Here is a 20,043-nt window from a genome sequence, read left to right on the forward strand (position 1 = left end):
TCTCCCCACCCGACGCTGGTGCCGGTTGGTTGCTCCTTCATCATCGAGGGACGTTCGGGGAAGAACCAGAGGTGGGACGCCAGTGGCAGGGATGTAGGTGAGGCGGAGGATCTCGGATCCGGCGACGAAGCCATGGATGTTCAACCAGACCATCATGTTCGCATTGACCTTGTGGGCTGCTGCTTCTCCAACATCATCTGCAAGAAGTGGTACATCGACATGAACAATAGGTGAGAAAATCCTTCTCCATTCTCATCAGATCTCATCGTAGTGGGTGGATTGGGTGTGGTGCTGATCCGTGCTCCTGTGTTCTATGGGGGAGTGCAGGGCTGGAGAGTTCAAGGAGCTGGACTGGTTCTTCAACAGAAAGAAGGGCGGGATGTTCCTGACCAGGAGCAAGGAAGGACTACAACTTTATTTGGTTTCCAAATTTTTCATAAGAATCTGCAACCGTATGAGGAGCAAGCAAATTTGGCATAGGTAAACTAAAATACATCATGTTCTGTAAACATGTGTGCTACTATAGTGAACCATATGGGATATTTTAAGCAGGATTTAGTTAATTAGTTTGTGCAAAGACGCATTATGTGGTGCAGTGTTGCGGTCCATGAGTTGACAAGTGGATTCATAAGGTTGGATTGATAAGAATCTGGATAGGAATCCTTGAGTTGGCTCGGATTGATAAGCACTTGGAATCGTGCAGCCCCCAAATCCTTGAGTTGGTTCAGAGTTAGCCTTGGCTGCTCCCCTGCTTGAAAATAGCCCTGATTAAGGTTTAGAGTTAACCTCTCTTAGGCTATTTCACATGCTATGACTGAAGTTTTTGTTACCTGCTAAAAAGCCTATATTTTTGTTACCTCCAATTCAGGTTCCCCTGATTCAGGTTCATTTTTGTGTACTGCTTCCTGCTAAGAAACATTCATAATATAATGCTTTTGTTAGCTCTGTCTGAACATTTTCTTATTACCCTTTTAGTGCCTGCTCTCATGAAGATGAATGTGTCCTGTTTGTCAATGCCGGTGGGTATATCTGAAAAAACTGCAAAGGAAGCAGAAGACAATGTGCTCCCGAGAGAGATGGTAAGGAATGCCATCAATCTTGACAATTAATTTGCTGGAATTATCGCAAAACTTGTCAAAACTGAAAATTTCGACTGCAGTAGGTAAGATTGACTGAAGAAAGCAACTAAAACTTCAAAGAATATATTGTTTTTTATATAAACTGAATACTGGTGTACTGTCAATATTCAGTAGCAGCAATTAAACTTCTGAGTATATTGTACTCTCAATATTCAGAAGTAGAAATTCAGTGTTGTACCAGTAAAACTGTGCCGGTTCCTCTTTGCTGTGCAATGTTAACATCAGATTATCCAATGTTCCATATTTTAGCACAATATTCAATACTCTTATGTCCCGCACAATGCACCGCACAAGGTCCCTGCTCCCTTCCCTGCTGCAGGTAGCACCCTCCCTTTTGTTTAGTTTCAGTATGCAAGCGAACATGTACAGTTCATGTGCACTGATTCTCAAAACTGAAGCATTTACATGGCCATGTTGCTTTCTTCAGTGAGGAGACAAGAGAGGAGATTGCTGGATCTGGAAATGGAGGTCAGCACCACCTACAGGACAAGAGCGCCGCTCCTCTCCGACTCTCCAAGGTCTCTCATGCTCTCCTCTTGCTCTGGCTCAATTAGAAGGTTAGGTGTGACCAAAAAACTGAAACTTTATCTCCTAATATCCCTCCATTTTTGTAAAATCAAATTTGTTTCAGCTATGTGACCAATGATCATACACTTGTTTCAAATAATCCTACGCTTATCAATTTCCACGGACAGGTTAATGGTGTATACCTGCTTCTTCTGAGCTGCCATGCAAAGATTGTTATCTCTTGAATTTATCCATTGCCAACTTTATCCTGCGGTCATGGATAAAGTTTGCATTAGTCTTTGCTAGCCAGGTTCCCAAAACTACAGGTTCCAGTCCTATTATTCTGCCTTGATCATAATGTCAATTTTTCTTCCATATGTTAAATTTTTTGTCATATGTAGGCCATCAGATAACTTGTGTATGTTCATCTAGTTGCAAAAGAAACTTATGGCTTCTGTCGTCAGTAAAAAAAATAGTAGACCAATTTACAGTTGAAAGGATCGGGCACTGCCATTTGCTTGCCGTGTTATACTCTTAATGAATCTTAATTATTTCTGATATGTTTCAGTTATTTTATTTCAACAGAAGACAAGATTAGTCTGTCATCGACAGTGTTTTTGCAACTAGCAGTAAAAGCTGGTGTGTTTTATGACAGAGTGACAAATATGACTATTTGGGGAAACCATTCAACAACTTAGGTGAAGATACGATTACAAACATGGCTACTCTGTTGATAGTGCTTTGGAGTACTAATTTGATGATTTCCACTTGAGTAGGTTCCTAATTTCTTGAATGCCAAAATTAATGAGAGGCCAGTAAAAGAAGTCATCAAAGATACAAAGTGGCTAGAGGAGGATTTTCCTATAACTGTTTAAAAGGTACACAATTCCTTATTGATTGGGACAACTAAGAGAATATTGTGTACTAATTGATTGATTGATTTCATGAAATATTGTGTATTTTCTTGAGGTCATGCAGCTGCTCTCGTTGCCTACGCAGATACACAGAGAAGGTGGTGGTGCCGCCGAGGCTGTTGCTCCTGGTGTTAGAGAGGGTGTCACTGAACGATGCCGCCGGCTTGCCCGAGGTGGCCTGCACGTCTTCATGACCAGCCATCTCCCCAAGTGAGTCCCTTCCCTTTGAGAAAATCTCTCTGGCTAATTTGTTTGTTAGGATTGCAGAACGTGAATCTTCCTTAGTCATCACCAAATTGACATTCTCTGACTAACTGAAAAATAACAAAGTATTGAATGGTGCTACTTGTCGTGGAATTGGCACAACAGATGTCCTAGTGAAAGGACTTAATCGCGGAGCCATCGCAACTAGGAAGCTTGAAGGGGTTAATTGGGACAAGAGACACGGGAGGTTTATACTAGTTTGGCCCCTTAAGATGAAGGTAAGGCCTACATCTAGTTGGGTTGGTATTGCTTGATGTTTCGATGACCAGGGAGCGAGATATGCTATGCCCGGTTCTCGACGAGTTGTTTCTTACCCTTAGCCGCCAGCAGGTCGCCCCCTTATATACACGGGTTGGCGCCCTGCGGCTTACAGAGTCCCGGCCAGCTCATAAACAGTGTCCGGCTCGGTGACTAGTCAAATCTACCTTACAATACAAGTCATGCCATTGTGGCGGTTTACTACAACGGGCCTCCAGTCGCTGGTGGCCTTTAGGCCCTTCATTGAACCGCCATCTTCATGCTTGGTCTTGGGCTTCTTTCTGACGAGTCTTCCTTGTGTAACTCGGCCCCTCCTAGGCGGCTTAAACAAATAGTTATATCCCCAACATTAGTCCCCAGATTGATTTGAACCGGTTCATGTCAATCTTAAAATACCTTAAAAAATAAAGTTTCAGCCTTCTGCCCGTGTAAAGGTTTTTAACCCGCCATGACGTCATTCTCTGGATCCGTGTTAGCCCGTCGTGACGTCATCTTTACTTAAATTCATTTTTTACACCGCCATATCTTCCAATGGATCTTTGCTTTTACTGACTTCTCCGAAAACTGAGGCGTCGGGGCCGCTGGATAATGATGTTTAGTCTCCTCGTTTCTCGCACCGTCCCGGTCAGCCCTTACGATAAATAGGCTCGACCTAGGTCATCTCCATTTTCTTCCTCAGTCGTTCATCTTCTTCCTCTTGCTGTCTCTCTGCTGCTCGAGTTCTGCCGCCGCCGTCGTCGTAGATCTCCTCGTCCTCACCAACTCAGGCCGCTGCGTCAACCTGACTTGACCAGAAAAATGCGACGGACCTCTACAACAACTCCGCATCTGTAAGTTTCCTCCTTCTTGTTGCTTAGATCCGCATTCAGGCTTTTTCGAGTTCGTCGGCGTTCGTAATAGCCTGAGTCAAACCCTCGATCGTTTTTTACCTCCAATGCCCCCTTTTGATCTTCAGATAATGTAGAACAGTTGCGGTGGTTATTTCGCACCCGTTTCCAACTGCAAATAGATCCCTTTCTGTGTACAGAAGCCTTGTTTAGCACTGATGAACTTATCTGTACTAGTTTTAGGTCTAGAAATTTTTTCTTTTTGTGCACCTGTTTGATCCAAAATAATATCCGCCAACTGTGAAACCTATTTCTGTTAAGCCCATTTAACTCTAGCGGCCCTCCTTGCCGGTTTAAAATAGACAACGTTAATTGACAACCTTGCCAGCTCCTGGCAACTTAAAATGTCTTTTAACTATTACTGATTCCCATAGCGGCTTAAGAAACCAGATATAATCAACCATATGTCATTAGGCCCCTTCTTAAGTCGCCATCTTGATTAAACTTAACATGCTTTTCTCCGGGTTAAATTTGAACCGGAACATCTTATTTTGTTATAGGCTTCAATTTACGTAATGGCACCCAAGGCTCCTAAAGCTCCTGTGACCTGCAACTGGGTTAAATCCACTGTTACAGAGAGCATCTTGTCTGATTTTGTGAAATCTGACCATCTGCCCAAGACGAAGAAGGTCATATCTTATCGTGCTCCTAACCCGTCGGAGGAGAAGCCTCAACCTAAAAAAGGGGAGGTAATCATGTTTACTAATCACATGAACCGGGGCTTCGGTCCACCCGGTTCAAAATTCTTCAGGGATGTTTTGCATTTCTTTGACCTCAGACCTCAAGACATCGGGCCCAATTCTGTGTCAAACATCTGCAACTTCCAAGTCTTTTGCGAGGTGTACCTTGGAGAAGAGCCCAATATACTTCTATTCAGAGAGTTGTTCTATTCAAACCGGTAGAATGAACGTGCCAACGGGCCCAGTCTTGAACTTGGTGGCATCTCGATTCAGCGGCGGAGAGACTGCCTTTTCCCTATGCTGAACTGCCGAGTCACCCAAAGGATTGGAATCAGACGCGGTTCTACTGCCAAGCCACTTCTCCGGCTGAAGAAAATCCTTTGCCCGACTTCCGTGCCCTGCGCCTTGAGTCCAACCACATGCTGCCGGATAAACGGACTACTGTTGAACGTCTGTCACTTTCTCCCACTATTAGAAAAATCAAAGCTCTTTTGGGAAACGACCTAGACGGCATTGACTTGGTCCGAGTCTAGGTTACTTGGCGAGTGCTTCCGTTAAGCCGCCGCCCCGGCTTAATGTGCACTTACTCCGGCGAGACAGATGGCCCACTGCGTCATAGCCCCGATGACTTACCAGAAGATGTGGTGGAAGCCATGATCCAATCATTGTTGAAAGAGGGCACGGTGATTAGTAATGCCTTTGGCTTACTTCCCTGCAAGAAGAACCCGGCCCCTGCTGTGAGTCACCAACCTCAATGAATACCCTTTACTATATTACATCTTGCTTTTACTCATAATCCCTTATCATTTTTCACAGGTCGATGACAACTTCTGGAAGGTCAAATATGACCATGAGGCGACCAAACAAGCCAGAGCGGCAAAGAGAGCTGAAAGGAAAGCCGCCAAAACAGGAACTTCAAGGAAGAAGAGGCCAAGCGCTTTGGATTTGCTCAAATTGGATGACACTTCTAATGAAGAAGAGGTAATCCTTAACTCTTCTGACTCTTTTGTCATTATTTTATTGACATTCTATCCTTTCAGGAGGATACGGGGAACAGCCAAGCGATTGACGAAGAGGTAACTATAATCTCCTCCGACTCAGAGCCTTTGCCAAAGCAAAAAATCCAAAGGGTGATCCGGAAAGTAAGGTTTTCACATCCTCTAGCTTATCAAGATCCTCAATTTCTTTTGAAGCAACAACAGTTTGAAAGCCGGAGGCAGACCCGAACATCAAGGATGTAGAACTCTCCTCCGGCTTACCTGACGTAACCAGGAAACGTCGGACTGAGATTATCTTCGATTTACATCTATTTTACCTTTGGCAGGTTTATTTCGCCAACCTCTCAATTCATCTGAGTCCAATTATCAGGATACCTCTCCTTCCTCCGGCGAGTCTATGCAATCTAACATACGGGCTTTCAAAATTGTCCCGGGGTAACTTATTTTTGTTTACCTTATGCTTTATCTTATCCATGCTTTTGTACTCATCCTTCTGCCTTTGTCCACAGCGTGCAAGTGAAGCCCAACAAGAGGGCAAAAAAGAGTAAGCCGTCCCGAGACCCGGTCGTGACTGAACCGGAGCTTGGCACGACTGCTCCTGATAGTTCTACCCATCAACCGCCGCCTGAACCAGCCTGTGACATTCCAGCACCAACCTCTGATCCACACGCTGAAGACACTCTCAATAGCTTTGATAACCCGGAAGCTCCTAGCCCGGTCAAGACAGTTGATCCGGACATTGAGATTCTGAAGACTCACTTTGTTGAGCCAGGGCGACCCACCGTTCTTGCCAAGTGCTCTGCTAAGGAGGAACTTCTGGAACGCCGAAAGGCCAAGCTAGATATTGCTGACTATACTCATTTGAGTATTGGAGATATAGTCTCTGGCTATCTCAATCAAGTACATAGCAGCCGTGACCTGGAAATTGGCATGGTGAAGCAACTAAGCAAAAATCTGAGGTACGACTTATGCTACTATTCCGAATCATACTTACTGTATCAGCCCCCAAGTCTATTGCTTATGAATGAATATGTTGTAGACTTAGAAAAACTGCTTAGCCCTGATTTATCCACTTTTGGAAAGAAGATATTTAACCCGGTTGTAACATGATACTTTAAACTTGCGATATACATTAGCCCCCAAGTGTCAAGAATCTTTGCTTGCAAAGTGCTTGAGACTTAATTTCTTTGAGCTGGCATTGTAAGTTAAAACTCTTCAGTACACATTAGCCCCCAAGTGTCAAGTATCTTTGCTTGCAAAGTGCTTGGGACTTAGTGTTATCTTACCATAACTTCTGATCATAACCCGGCATTAAATACAGGCCACCATAAGTCAATTTGAGTCGGAGATGACTGACCTGAAGAACCGCCTGGCTGCTCAAGAACTTGAAATTCAAAAGGCCAACTCCAAATTTGAATTCAGTGTCTGTGAACAAGAGAAGCTGAAGAAGAATTTTGAGGCAGAGAAGAAAATTTGGGCTCATGAAAAGGCTTCACTGGTGACCCGGGCTGAGACGGCAGAGGCATTACTTGCAGAAGCAACAACGGAGCTATCCGGCTTAAAACGCCAGATATCTCAAATGGTCTCAACAATCTTTGGTAATTTACTCATATAGACTTTAAACCTTGCAAACCTCCTTTCAATGATTACTTCAATTGTCAGCTCTGGCTCACCTTATGTTTAAAAATGCAGGTCCTAGGAGCACAAACCTCAAGCAGAACATGTTGATCAAGCTGAAGGCGGTTTATACTCTTGTGGAGGAGCTCTACACCGGGTCACAACGTGCTCTGGCCATTGTAGCTTTATCAGATGACGTTCCTCACCTCCTGCAAAACGTATTGAAACGGCTTGCTTCACTACCTCAACGGATCCAAGATCTAAGGCGGGCGTCCGCAAGAGCCGGGGCCGTAGCTGCGTTGAGCCGGGCGTAAGCCTGGATTCCGGAACTAGACCCGACCGACCTCGCTCTTGGATAACCCAGTCTTAAAGAAGATGGGATCGTATTTGATGGACATGACTTCACCGCCTGTGTAAAAGTTATACGCCCTGTGGCCACTCTTATTGGGAACGATACTGATCTTACCAAGTATCAGCCGGGCTATGACAACGAGAATCGGAGAATCCCAACACCTCCCTTTGATGAAGTCAGCCTGATCCCTCCAACTCGTAAGCATACCTTTGCCCCTGAAGTGGACCCAGCCGGTTTAATAGATGATGAAGCCGAATTTGAAGCCTTGAACGGCATTGACCGGGCCTCGTCAACTTTCCAGGACAAAGCAGCCGACGGAGAAGCGGAGCAGGATAACCCGGAGCATTCAAGCCTGCCAAAAGAGTGAAACGCCAGGTGTTTATGACTTTGCAAAACAATGCTTCATTATTCAGACTCGAGGAGTCTTGTAATAGGGTAGAAAAACCTCTTCAATTTTGTCATGCCTTCGCGCATGTTTATGGCGCTTAATACTTTCGTAAACCGCCATCTCTATATATACTTCCAACTTATATTGATCTTTTATCTTCTTGATGTCAAATTTGCTTGCCTTATCCTGCCTATAAAAACAAGAAAAAATTCCCTTGGCGGTTTATCGCATCCGGGGTCACATAAGGTATTGATAACCCAGAGTGCGAACCAAAACATCATATAAAGGCCGGGTTAGGATCACAATCATATACCTGCGATCCTTTTGATGATCTCGCCTGTTTATATGACCTACATCATGCTGGTAAATTCAACTTCTGAAGGCCGGAACATATAATGTTCACCTGGCACTTAATAACCTGGGGTGATCAATATTAAGCCGGAATAACAAAAAACCATCTCGTAGTGCTTTCAAAAAGTCTCAAGATAGCCAAGTAATTTAAACTTATGAAGTATAATGGATAATAACAACATTAAAAGGCTTCTGATTCGAATACGATCAGTAAACCATTCCAAAGGGGTTAAGCTAAGATTCGGATACGATCATATAGCCCCCAGTGGCTTTGGCGATGCCAATCAAGTGGGTATCGATAGCTATGTTCTCTTTGGTTCAAATACGACCTATGTTTGAACAGGAAGCCCCCAAGTGACCATAAAAGTTGTTTAATGACGCTGATTCGAATACGATCCACGTCAGACCCAAAGGGGTTAAGCTATGATTCAAATATGATTAAGAAGCCCCCAAGTGGGTTTTGGCAGTATGCCAATCAAGTGGGTATCGACAGCTATGTTCTCTTTGGTTCGAATACGACCTATGTTTGAACAGGAAGCCCCCAAGTGATCATGGCTAGATTCAGATATGATCATAAGCCAGACCAAAGGGAAAGCCGGATTCAGATGTAATCCGCTCCCTGTTGGTTGTTTCCACCATATGATAAAAAGGACATATAGATTTTTGAGGGTAAAAAAGGACAGAGGTCCTGCTTTATTGCTTTATATAATATATACATTGTCAAAATATATACATCTTGAGAGCCGGTGGCTCAGGTATAGTAAGGCCGAAGATGGGCTATATTCCAGGGTCGGCGGGTCTCCTCTTCCGACTTACGTGAGTCTTTGTGCTCTCGAATATCAATGAGGTAGTATGACCCGTTTTTCAGATTCTTGCTGACCACAAAGGGTCCTTCCCAAGGAGGGGATAGCTTGTGCATATCAGACTGATCATGGATGAGTCGGAGCACTAAGTCGCCTTCCTGAAAGGTTCTGCTTCTAACCCGGCAGCTGTGATAGCGACGAAGGTCTTGCTGGTAAATCGCTGAGCGGGCTATTGCCAAGTCTCGCTCCTCATCCAACAAGTCAAGTGCATCCTGACAAGCTTTTTCATTATCAGCCTCAACATAAGCCGCCACGCGGGGTGAGTCGTGCCGGATGTCACTTGGCAGGACTGCCTCTGCTCCATAGACCATGAAAAAAGGTGTGTAACCCGTGGATGTGTTAGGCGTAGTGTTGATGCTCCACAGTACAGAGGGTAACTCCTCCACCCAACAACCCAGAGTCCGTTATAAGGGGACCAAGAGCCGTGGTTTGATACCTTTCAGGATCTCCTGATTAGCTCTTTCTGCTTGACCATTAGATTGAGGATGCGCAACAGCCGAAACATCAAGACGGATATGTTCTTGTTGACAGAACTCTTCCATGGCACCCTTGGAGAGATTAGTGCCATTATCAGTTATGATGCTGTGTGGAAAACCAAAACGAAAGATCACCTTTTTGATGAACTGAACTGCTGTGGCTGCATCACACTTACTGACCGGCTTTGCCTCAACCCACTTTGTAAATTTATCCACTTCACCAGGAGGTGTGTCTTTTTATCCTTAGAACTCTTGAAAGGTCCAACCATGTCAAGCCCCCAGACTGCGAACGTCCAAGTAATTGGAATCATCCTCAATTCTTGAGCAGGCACATGAGCTCGTCGTGAGAATTTCTGACAGCCGTCACATTTGCTGACTAGATCCTCTGCATCAGCATGAGCCGTCAGCCAATAGAAACCATGACGGAAAGCCTTGGCCACAAGAGATTTTGAGTCGGCATGATGGCCACAATCTCCTTCATGGATCTCATGAAGTATCTCTTGACCCTCCGCAGGCGACACACAACGTTGAAATGCCCCCGTGACACTGAGGTGATGTAACTCGCCAATAACAATCGTCATAGACTTGGATCGCCTGATGATTTGTCTCGCCAAGGTCTCAACCTCAGGCAACTCTCCCCGGGTCATGTAGGCCAGACATGGCAATGTCCAATCCAGGATGACGTGAAGCGCAGCCACCAACTGTGCCTCCGGGTCTGGTACTGCTAGTTCTTCCTCTGTAGGTACCTTGACAGAAGGATTATGCAAGACGTCAAGAAAAGTGTTAGGCGGCACCGGCTTACGCTGAGATCCCAACCGGCTTAACGCATCAGCCGCCTCATTCTTCCTTCGATCAATGTACTCTACTTGGTAACCTTTGAAGTGTCCAGCCATAGCATCTACTTCATGATGGTAAGCCGCCATAAGGGGATCCTTGGAGTCCCACTTGCCTGACACCTGTTGAGCCACGAGATCTGAGTCGCCCAAGCACCTTACCCAGCTCAAATTCATCTCTTTGGCCATCCGGAGACCATGGAGCAAGGCCTCGTACTCAGCTGCATCATTAGTACAGGAGAACATAAGCTGGAGCACATAAGGAAATTTGTCACCTCTAGGGGAAGTTAAAACAACTCCAGCCCCTGAGCCTTCTAACTGCCTCGACCCATCAAAGTGGATAGTCCAATATGTGTTATCTGGTTTCTCCTCAGGTGCCTGCAACTCTGTCCAATCATTGATAAAGTCCACCAAGGCTTGAGATTTAATAGCAGTATGAGGCATATACTTCAAACCATAGGGCCCAAGCTCAATAGCCCACTTGGAGATTCTTCCTGTGGCCTCCCTGTTCTGAATGATGTCTCCCAAAGGGGCGGAACTTACCACCGTTATAGGATGACTTTGGACGTACTGCTTCAGCTTCCGGTTTGTCATGAACACGCCATAAACAAGTTTCTGCCAATGTGGGTATCTTTGTTTAGACTCAATGAGCACCTCGCTGATGTAGTAAATCAGCCATTGAACCGGATGCTCCTTGCCTGCCTCCTTACGCTTCACCACGATGGCGACACTGGCGGCTCGTGAGTTAGCAGCCACATATAACAGCAGCGACTCTTTATCAATGGGAGCCGCAAGGACCGGTGGCTCACACAACTGTCTCTTTAAATCTTCAAAGGCAGTTTTAGCAGCATCACTCTAGACAAAGTGTCTGTTTTCTTCATCATCTGACACAGCGGTAGGGCCTTCTCACCTAACCGGCTTATGAACCGGCTTAAAGCAGCAACACGACCCGCCAGTCGCTGAACATCATTGATGCACGCCGGTTTAGCCAGAGATGTAATTTCCTTGATCTTCTCCGGATTAGCTTCAATGCCTCTGTTTGTAACCAAGAAACCCAAGAGCTTGCCTGCGGGTACACCAAATACACACTTTTCCGGGTTAAGCGTCATTTTATAAACCCGGAGATTATCAAAGGTCTCCTTCAGGTCAGATATCAAGGTTTCCTTCTTTCTGGACTTCACCACGATATCATCCACATAAGCATGAACATTGCGCCCAATTTGATCATGGAGACAGTTCTGTACACATTGCTGATAAGTCGCCTGAGCACTCTTGAGCCCAAATGGCATAGATACATAACAGAAGGCTCCAAACGGAGTGATGAAAGCCGTCTTCTCTTGGTCCTTAACTGCCATCTTGATCTGATGATAACCAAAGTAAGCATCCAAAAATCTTAAACGCTCACAACCCGCCGTAGCATCAATGATTTGGTCAATACGGGGAAGAGCAAAGGGATCAGCCGGACAAGCCTTATTTAAGTCTGTGTAATCCACACACATCCGCCAGGTGCCGTTCTTCTTGAGCACGAGCACCGGGTTAGCCAACCACTCCGGGTGAAAAACTTCAACAATAAACCCAGCTGCTAAGAGCCGGGCGACTTCCTTTCCAATAGCTTTCCGCCTCTCTTCGTTGAACCGTCGAAGAAACTGCCTGACCGGCTTATACCTCGGATCAATATTGAGAGTGTGCTCAGCGAGTTCTCTCGGTGTGACGCCCGGGTAATCAGGCTACAGTAATCTCGCTCTCCCCCACCCCCTCGCTCTGGATCTGGATCGGGAGGAGCCCGATCCCCTCCTCCCTCGCTCGCGCCCGATGTGAGCCGCCACCAGCCGGCACCGGCGCCGCCCCTCCCGGACTCCTCCGCGCCCCTCCTCTCCCTCGCGCGACGCCCGCCTCCACGCCGCGCCCCTGCCTCGGCATGGACGACCCCGCCGTCGACTAACCGCTGCACTTCGCCCGGCCCCGCCACCGTCGCACCTCGCCAGGACGCCGCCGCCTCCACCTCGTCGTTCTACCCCGCCGGCCTGCCTCCCGCTCCGCCGCTTCGTCCCCGTCGACCACTCCGAGCCTCCTCGAGCACGCTGCCTTGTCCCCTACACCCTCATTGAGACCCCTCCTCTTTCCCTTGCGCATTCCGGCGCCCCACTGCCCGCTCTGCCGCCCGAGCTCCCGCTCACGGCCACCACGGCCCCTGTCGCTCCCCTGCTCCCCGCATCGCGAGCTCCCGCCCTTGGCCTGGCCTTTACTCGCCGACGGCCGCGCTCGGGTCCTACGCCCGCCCGTGGCGCGCACCGCCGCCTCCCGTGGCCCCCTGCTGCGGGCCTCGCCTCTTGCGCCGGCTCGCCTGGGCCGCTGCCGTCGCCCGCCCGGCCTCATCCGCCGCGGCGCCCCTAGGTCACCGCACCGGCGCTTGCGCGCTCACGGGGCTTGCCCTGCACCCCCATGCCCGCACCCGCAACGCCCGCCCATGCGCCCGTTGGCGCCCGACCCGCTATGGCCCTGGGGCACTACCAAACGGGGCCCACCCCCCCCACAGAACGTTTCTAAAAAAATAAAAATAAATAAATAAAAATAATTAATTATTTAAATAGTTAATTAAAGAAATAATTAGCTTAATTATTTTGATTAGTTAAATTAAACAACTAATTAAACTAATTACACATTAGTTACCTAATTAACCTGATCTGTTAATTAGTTAATTAAGTAGTATGATAGTGGGGCCCACCCCTAATTAATACTAATTAGGTTAATTAAAATGTTTAATTAAAATGTGTCACTGACCAGTGGGACCCATTGGTCAGGTTGACCAGTCAACCCCTGTTGACTGTTGACGTCAGCATGACATCATGCTGATGTCATAAATCCAATTTCGAATTAAATTAAAGAATTAATTAAATTCCAGAAATTAGTAAATCTTTAGAAAATCATATCTTTTAATCCGTAACTCGGATTAAATTATTTTCAACATGAAAGTTGCTCAGAACGACGAGACAATTCCGGATATGCAACCCGTTCGTCCGCCACACACCCCTAGCATGTCGAACACGCAACTTTCCCCCTCTGGTTCATCTGCCCGAAAGCACGGAACACCGGGGATACTTTCCCGGATGTTTTCCCCCCTCACCGGTATCACCTCATACCGCGTTAGAACACGTTTAGCTGCTTGTTGTCTTGTTATGCACTTGCTTGCTATGTATTTATTGTTTCTCCCCCCTCTTCTCTCCGGTAGACCCTGTGACGATGCCGATGCCCCTGTGGTCGACTACGTCATCGACGACCCTTCCTTGTCTGAGAAACCAGGCAAGCCCTCCCCCCCCCTTGATCACCAGATATCGCCTATTCTCCTCTATACTGCTTGCATTAGAGTAGTGTAGCATGTTACTGCCTTCCGTTAATCCTATTCTGATGCATAGCCTCACATTGTTGCTACATCTGTTGATAACTTACCTGCAATCCTAAATACTTATTATAGGATGCTAGTTTATCATCTGTGGCCCTACATTCTTGTCAGTCTGCCTTGCTATAATATTGAGCCATGATCACTCGGGAGGTGATCATGGGTATATACTATACATATATACATACTATACAGGTGGTGACTAAAGTCGGGTCAGCTCGTTGAGTACCCGCACATGATTCTGATGTGGGGGCTGGAAGGACAGGTGGCTCCATCCCGGTAGAGGTGGGCCTGGGTTCCCGACGGCCCCCGACTGTTACTTTGTGGCGGAGCGACATGGCAGGTTGAGACCACCTAGGCGAGAGGTGGGCCTGGCCCTGGTCGGCGTTCGCGGTTGCTTCATAATAACACGCTTAACAAGATCTTGGTATTTGATCTGAGTCTGGCCACTGGCCTATACGCACTAACCAACTACGTGGGAAAGATATGGGCACTCGACGTCGTGGTATCAGCCGAAGCCTTCTAGACGTCAGCGATTGAGCGACGCGCGCCGGATTGGAACGTAGGCCTGCTATTGTATTAAGGGGCTAGTTCTGCTTTCGGCCGCCCACGCAATGTGCAGGTGTGCAATGGGCGATGGGCCCAGACCCCTGCGCCATAGGAGTTAGACCGGCGTGCTGACCTCTCTGTTAGGCCTAGGTGGGGCTGCGACGTGTTGATCTTCCGAGGCCGGGCATGACCCAGGAAAGTGTGTCTGGCCAAATGGGATCGAGCGTGTTGGGTTATGTGGTGCACCCCTGTAGGGAAGTTAATCTATTCGAATAGCCGTGATCTTCGGTAACAGGGCGACTTGGAGTTGTACCTTGACCTTATGACAACTAGAACCGGATACTTAATAAAACACACCCTTCCAAGTGCCAGATACAACCCGGTGATCGCTCTCTAACAGGGCGACGAGGAGAGGATCGCCGGGTAGGATTATGCTATGCGTTGCTACCTGGAGGACTTCAATCTACTCTCTTCTACATGCTGCAAGACGGAGGCTGCTAGAAGCGTAGTCTTCGATAGGATTAGTTATCCCCCTCTTATTCTGGCATTCTGCAGTTCAGTCCACTGATATGGCCCTTTACACATATACCCATGCATATGTAGTGTAGCTCCTTGCTTGCGAGTACTTTGGATGAGTACTCACGGTTGCTTTTCTCCCCCTTTCCCCCTTCCCTTCTACCTGGTTGTCGCAACCAGATGTTGGAGCCCAGGAGCCAGACGCCACCATCGACGACGACTCCTACTATGCCGGAGGAGCCTACTACTACGTGCAGCCCGCTGACGACGACCAGGAGTAGTTTAGGAGGATCCCAGGCAGGAGGCCTGCGCCTCTTTCGATCTGTATCCCAGTTTGTGCTAGCCTTCTTAAGGCAAACTTGTTTAACTTATGTCTGTACTCAGATATTGTTGCTTCCGCTGACTCGTCTATGATCGAGCACTTGTATTCGAGCCCTCGAGGCCCCTGGCTTGTAATATGATGCTTGTATGACTTATTTATGTTTTTAGAGTTGTGTTATGATATCTTCCCGTGAGTCCCTGATCTTGATCGTACACGTTTGCGTGCATGATTAGTGTACGATTGAATTGGGGGCATCACAAGTTGGTATCAGAGCCGACTGCCTGTAGGAATCCCCCTTCCACACTCCTTGGCCGAAGTCGAGTCTAGACATTGCAAAACTTTTACTAACATGGCTGTGTGCCTTACGGGCCCACGTCGCCATTGGGTGGTATTAGGATCTTTTATTCCTGGACCTATACTCTGGGACTCTAATCTCTCCTCTATTCGGGTTAAATAATTTTACTATATCTGACTTTAGGTTCTCGTAACTACTTTCTCCCGGAGAGCCCATTATCACAAATGATCGCCTACTGCGTCAGAAGATTTTGAAGATACTCTACGATGTTCTCCCGGGACACTTGTGCCCATCGCTTTTGCAAATTCCCTACCACTGTTATATCCTTATGGATAACTGCATACATCTGCCATTCTTACATCCAATCCCATTGATCTTGTTATTACAAGGTGCAATGAACTTCTCTTCGTTGTTCCGAGAATCCTTCGAGCTTACTGCTTTGCAATTCTTTGCCGCATGAATACCCCTATGGATAATACCTCACACTTGTCGAGGATTCGTTCATCCCCAGTTGTTCATGTGTTTATAAAATTCTTCGAAATACTATTTGATCTTACGAAAATCCTCAACATGCTATTGCTCTTGAAATTCTTGCTTGCTTGCATTATGGTTAATCCCATAAGTCTAGTAATCTTATTGGCACCCTTTGTCATTATTATTTTGAGTACATTAATTCGATATGTTGCGAATGCTCGCAATCATCAAGCAATAGAATTCTTCCCTTCAGCCCAGACGTCACTCCGGACATGAGCTGGTTCTGGACCAAACTAATTGTCGTCAATTGTGCCTCTTGTCTATCCAACTTATCCATCGTTGATCAGAGTGTCTGCTTCTGATCCCTTGTTTTGGAAATCATAATTCCTTTGTTATCTAAGCATCGAATTATTCAGATGTTCTATAATCTGATGCTCGTGCATTCTTTCTCCCTCTGATTGAGTATCGATACTCACATCAGCTCCGTTGTGGGCCGCCCGATCCATTGTTGGATTTCATCCGACATTGTCCTTCATAATTAATCACCTTGTGAGTTCTTTCTCCGATACATAATGCCTTTGGTAAATTGTATCCTCTCCTTTTGCCAACCATACTCTGCTTTCGAGCTGGTGATATTTACTCTTGAAGTTTGTGGTATATGTTCCTAAGATGCCCTGATGGGTTAAACCTATGCCTTCCTTACTATGTGTGAACTCGGAAGTTTTCACGGGTCATACTCATCTGGTATTTCACCACGTAAAACTTTCAACACTAATGCCATTATCGAAACGAGAAGTGAATGTAAGGTTATGCAGTGGAGAAGTGGGAGTCGACCTTAAACTTTGTGTTCATACCCATGGACACGATGTAGATCTTCTCATCGAAGCTTCTTTTAAAATTAATTATTCCCTTGGTATAAGTTCACCTTATATCTGGTATTTGGCCTTTTTCAATCATGGTTCCGACCATGTTCTCCTTTAAATACCATTTCCTGTGCAAGTTTAAGCACTTGTCTTCTACAGAGCAATCCCCCAGTCCAACCTCTACTTTGATCCGTCATCGAGTATTACTCCCTGGTATCTCGAGGTTATCACGGAACACCATAACTCATTATGAGTTCTTCATCAAGTACTACATTCTCACTGATTCCAATGTTTCCTAGGTTCTGAGTGGTTAGTCACTCAAATACATCGATAACTGAATCGTGTCCTTTCTATGATTCAACCATTCTTAGCAATCTTCCTTGCTTACAAGTTTCTACCCGATCACTTCATCCCAAGCCTGATCGGCTATATCATTATTGTGCTAAATTTAACTGTGCTACCTGGTCCTTCTTCCTGAAGCACAAATTGTCGACGATGAGCTAAGCTTATGTCGATTTTCCTCATCATATCATTTTGCCTTGAACAGCAAGCTTGATTTCGAGTTTGTGTTGTACCCATGGTTCCAATAACCTTTCGCTTCATCATTCCTTTGATTTGATGTCATCGCTAATTGATTACATCTTCTTGAAACCTCTCGACAAATATGTCGTGATCTTCATCAACCATATGAGCTCTTCCAGGATATCAATCGGATTCGTGAAGAGAATACCGTCCTTGCCCTTGATGATTTGTGTTATCATCGACCACTTTATTGCCTTCCGTTCAACACAAACTTGTTCGCGTTTTGTGTTATACCTTGAGATCCCTGCTATCCAACATTTGTTCTTCTTTACCTTGGAGTATTACCATATTTTAATATCAAGGATATTGTGAGGATTGCTCCACCACTTAAGGAATTCTTGGTATTGTGATACTTCTCACCATCACCATTCTTTCTTGGTTCCTCGTGTTGATTCCAACTGGGGTACCAACAAGTGAGCGGTGCTGTTTGGATTCTGCCCTTCTAGCAACCCTCTTGCTTTGAAGTTAATGGTCGGTAGTTCATTCTTAGACTATTGATTATTGAATCACCATTCCGACGTTGGTCGTGCAACCCAGCCCATATTCGGTTGCACCTTTCAACCAATGTTTAAATGTGTATGCTGTCCTCGAGCATACATCATTATATCATTTGATCTGGCAAATGTTATCTCTTTGTTCATATAATTGTGAAAATCCATTTTTTTTGGAAATCTCAATTAATTAGCGCTGAGTCCACCAGCCATCTCCTCCCCTCTCCTTGATTTAATGATGAACGCTTGTTTCGGAACATGCTTCCATAGTTCTTTTCCCGAGAATCTTACAATGTCATCTCGTCAATTTGTGGTGCACCTTTTCTTCTCACGCATCCTAAGTCGGAGGTATCCTGACACCAATCGGATATGAACCTCGGACAAATATGATGGTTGGAACATATTTCCAAGAGTTATAACATTGATCTTTTTATGACCCGGTAAGGTGATGGCATGCCCAACACACCTGGCCGGATGACCTGCTGTTATAGTTTCCTTATTAGCAAGGTTATCCATTCTTCCATGAGGAAATTGTAAGACTTATTCTACAAGTTGTTCCTGATGGATCCAAAGTATGACCTTTGCTTGAAGACCATGTCAATACTATCTCGAAGCATGTCTGTGGTACTCCGATTTTCAACAAGAACATTTGAAGCCCAATGCTAAATGTTTCCTGCTCAATTATCCAAACACCGATGTATGGGTAATGTCATGAAATTCCTCTCCCCTTACATAAATGGTTTTCTACTTTCTATCCTATCATGGATATCATGCTCTATTTGTCCTTGGGAAGGAAATACCCCGAAATATGTGTTTTAACACATTTTCCTTTCCATTGTTCTGTTTAATCTGATAATCATATTTTCCTTTCCATTGTTTGATTTAACCTTTCTTGTGATCTATATGACCTAAGCAGTAATATTCTCCTGCTTATGTAAACACCTTGTGGTACCGCTCTGTCAGTAAGACCCTGTTACTATTGTTGATGACATTCCGGTAGCCACCGATGGACGAGAACCTTGCCTATTGGCCCGCCTCGTTCAACGAGCAGGAAAATGGTTCTCTTCGTCCCTCACCCTTGGTATCGATGTTGTTGCCGACATAACTGATAGGCTACCCTCTGACACGCCTTACTATCGTGACCGTGCAAGATGTCGGCCCCCTTCCTACTTTAAACCACATGATGGGCCCATAACCCACAGTTCCACAGGATCGAAACCTGACTCTCCTGTACACCCCCTGTTCCCAAAGTTATTCCTCGCGCGTGGACTCGTATGTAATTCACGGACCATCGTCCCAAGTGATCTGTTTTGGTATCATATGCAATACTTATTCTCGTTGCCCTGAACCCCTTTCACCTTCTGATTAGGCATCGAACGCTTGCCTATCCGTTTGAAACTTCTCATGGTACCTCCTTACTTTGCTCTCGATATTTTCTTAAGATTCAATTCGAGAGTTACTTCCGCCACCTTCCTTGATGTTATCGACCAGATAGTCAACCTTGTAGAGGTCTGTCCTTTTGAAGCTACCCCTTATCCTTTCTGTAAGTACGATGAAGATCCCCAAGGAAGGACGACAACTTCATCATGATGACCCGAAGCAGAGAACTGAAGACATCAATGTAATGGATCGACCTCTTCGAGAAGAGCAACCAAAGACGAGAAGATTCGTTAGGATTTCGTAACCAGACCTTTCCCCCTAGTCCCCCTCTTAAATCTCGGGACGAGATTTCTTGTAGTGAAGGAGATTTGTGACGCCCGGGTAATCAGGCTACAGTAATCCCGTGTTAACGATGCCACGTCACCTCGGTTATTGTTGATAATCCCACGTTAGATCGAAATAGGTTTAAATTCTAAATTTGAATTAAAGTTAAAACAATTAAAGTTTTCAAAAGTCAAAACTAAAATGTTCGATGTGTTGAAAATATTCCCTAACTATTTGTCATGAAGAAACCATGTTTTTATATAAGTCCTATATTTTTTAAATGAGCTAAAACAGTAGAGAAAATAAAGAAAAAGGAAAAACAA

General features: G+C 45.7%; 1 protein-coding gene and 1 long non-coding RNA gene across 3 annotated transcripts; both read left to right on the plus strand.

Annotated features, from left to right (window-relative positions):
• The first annotated feature begins 6 nt into the window (after nucleotides 1-6).
• Nucleotides 7-3,025, plus strand: LOC119364559. Of its 2 annotated transcripts, XR_005174981.1 has the most exons (8): nucleotides 7-230; nucleotides 328-480; nucleotides 976-1,079; nucleotides 1,567-1,657; nucleotides 2,232-2,344; nucleotides 2,423-2,524; nucleotides 2,646-2,770; nucleotides 2,930-2,986. It is a non-coding gene; the product is annotated as an uncharacterized LOC119364559 (long non-coding RNA). The 2 variants fall into 2 exon arrangements; XR_005174980.1 differs by having other exon boundaries at nucleotides 2,646-3,025.
• Nucleotides 3,026-5,768: 2,743 nt separating this feature from the next.
• LOC119364558 lies at nucleotides 5,769-8,168 on the plus strand. Its single transcript, XM_037630043.1, has 5 exons — nucleotides 5,769-5,791; nucleotides 5,974-6,082; nucleotides 6,157-6,606; nucleotides 6,969-7,245; nucleotides 7,340-8,168. The coding sequence occupies exons 2-4, from the start codon at nucleotides 6,045-6,047 to the stop codon at nucleotides 6,976-6,978; spliced, it is 498 nt and encodes a 165-aa protein (XP_037485940.1). The 5' UTR covers nucleotides 5,769-5,791; nucleotides 5,974-6,044; the 3' UTR covers nucleotides 6,979-7,245; nucleotides 7,340-8,168.
• Nucleotides 8,169-20,043: the final 11,875 nt, after the last annotated feature.

The sequence above is a fragment of the Triticum dicoccoides genome, chromosome 2B (genome assembly GCF_002162155.2).
Source record: "Triticum dicoccoides isolate Atlit2015 ecotype Zavitan chromosome 2B, WEW_v2.0, whole genome shotgun sequence".
In the NCBI taxonomy this organism is placed as follows: Eukaryota; Viridiplantae; Streptophyta; class Magnoliopsida; order Poales; family Poaceae; genus Triticum; species Triticum dicoccoides.

What these genes read in the sequence shown, in the direction of transcription:
- LOC119364558 (XM_037630043.1), top strand. Translation starts at nt 6,045, where the DNA reads ATGCAATCTAACATACGGGCTTTCAAAATTGTCCCGGG. An exon ending in GCTTTCAAAATTGTCCCGGG is followed by an intron (nt 6,083 to 6,156) that starts GTAACTTATTTT and finishes CTTTGTCCACAG; the next exon opens with CGTGCAAGTGAAGCCCAACA.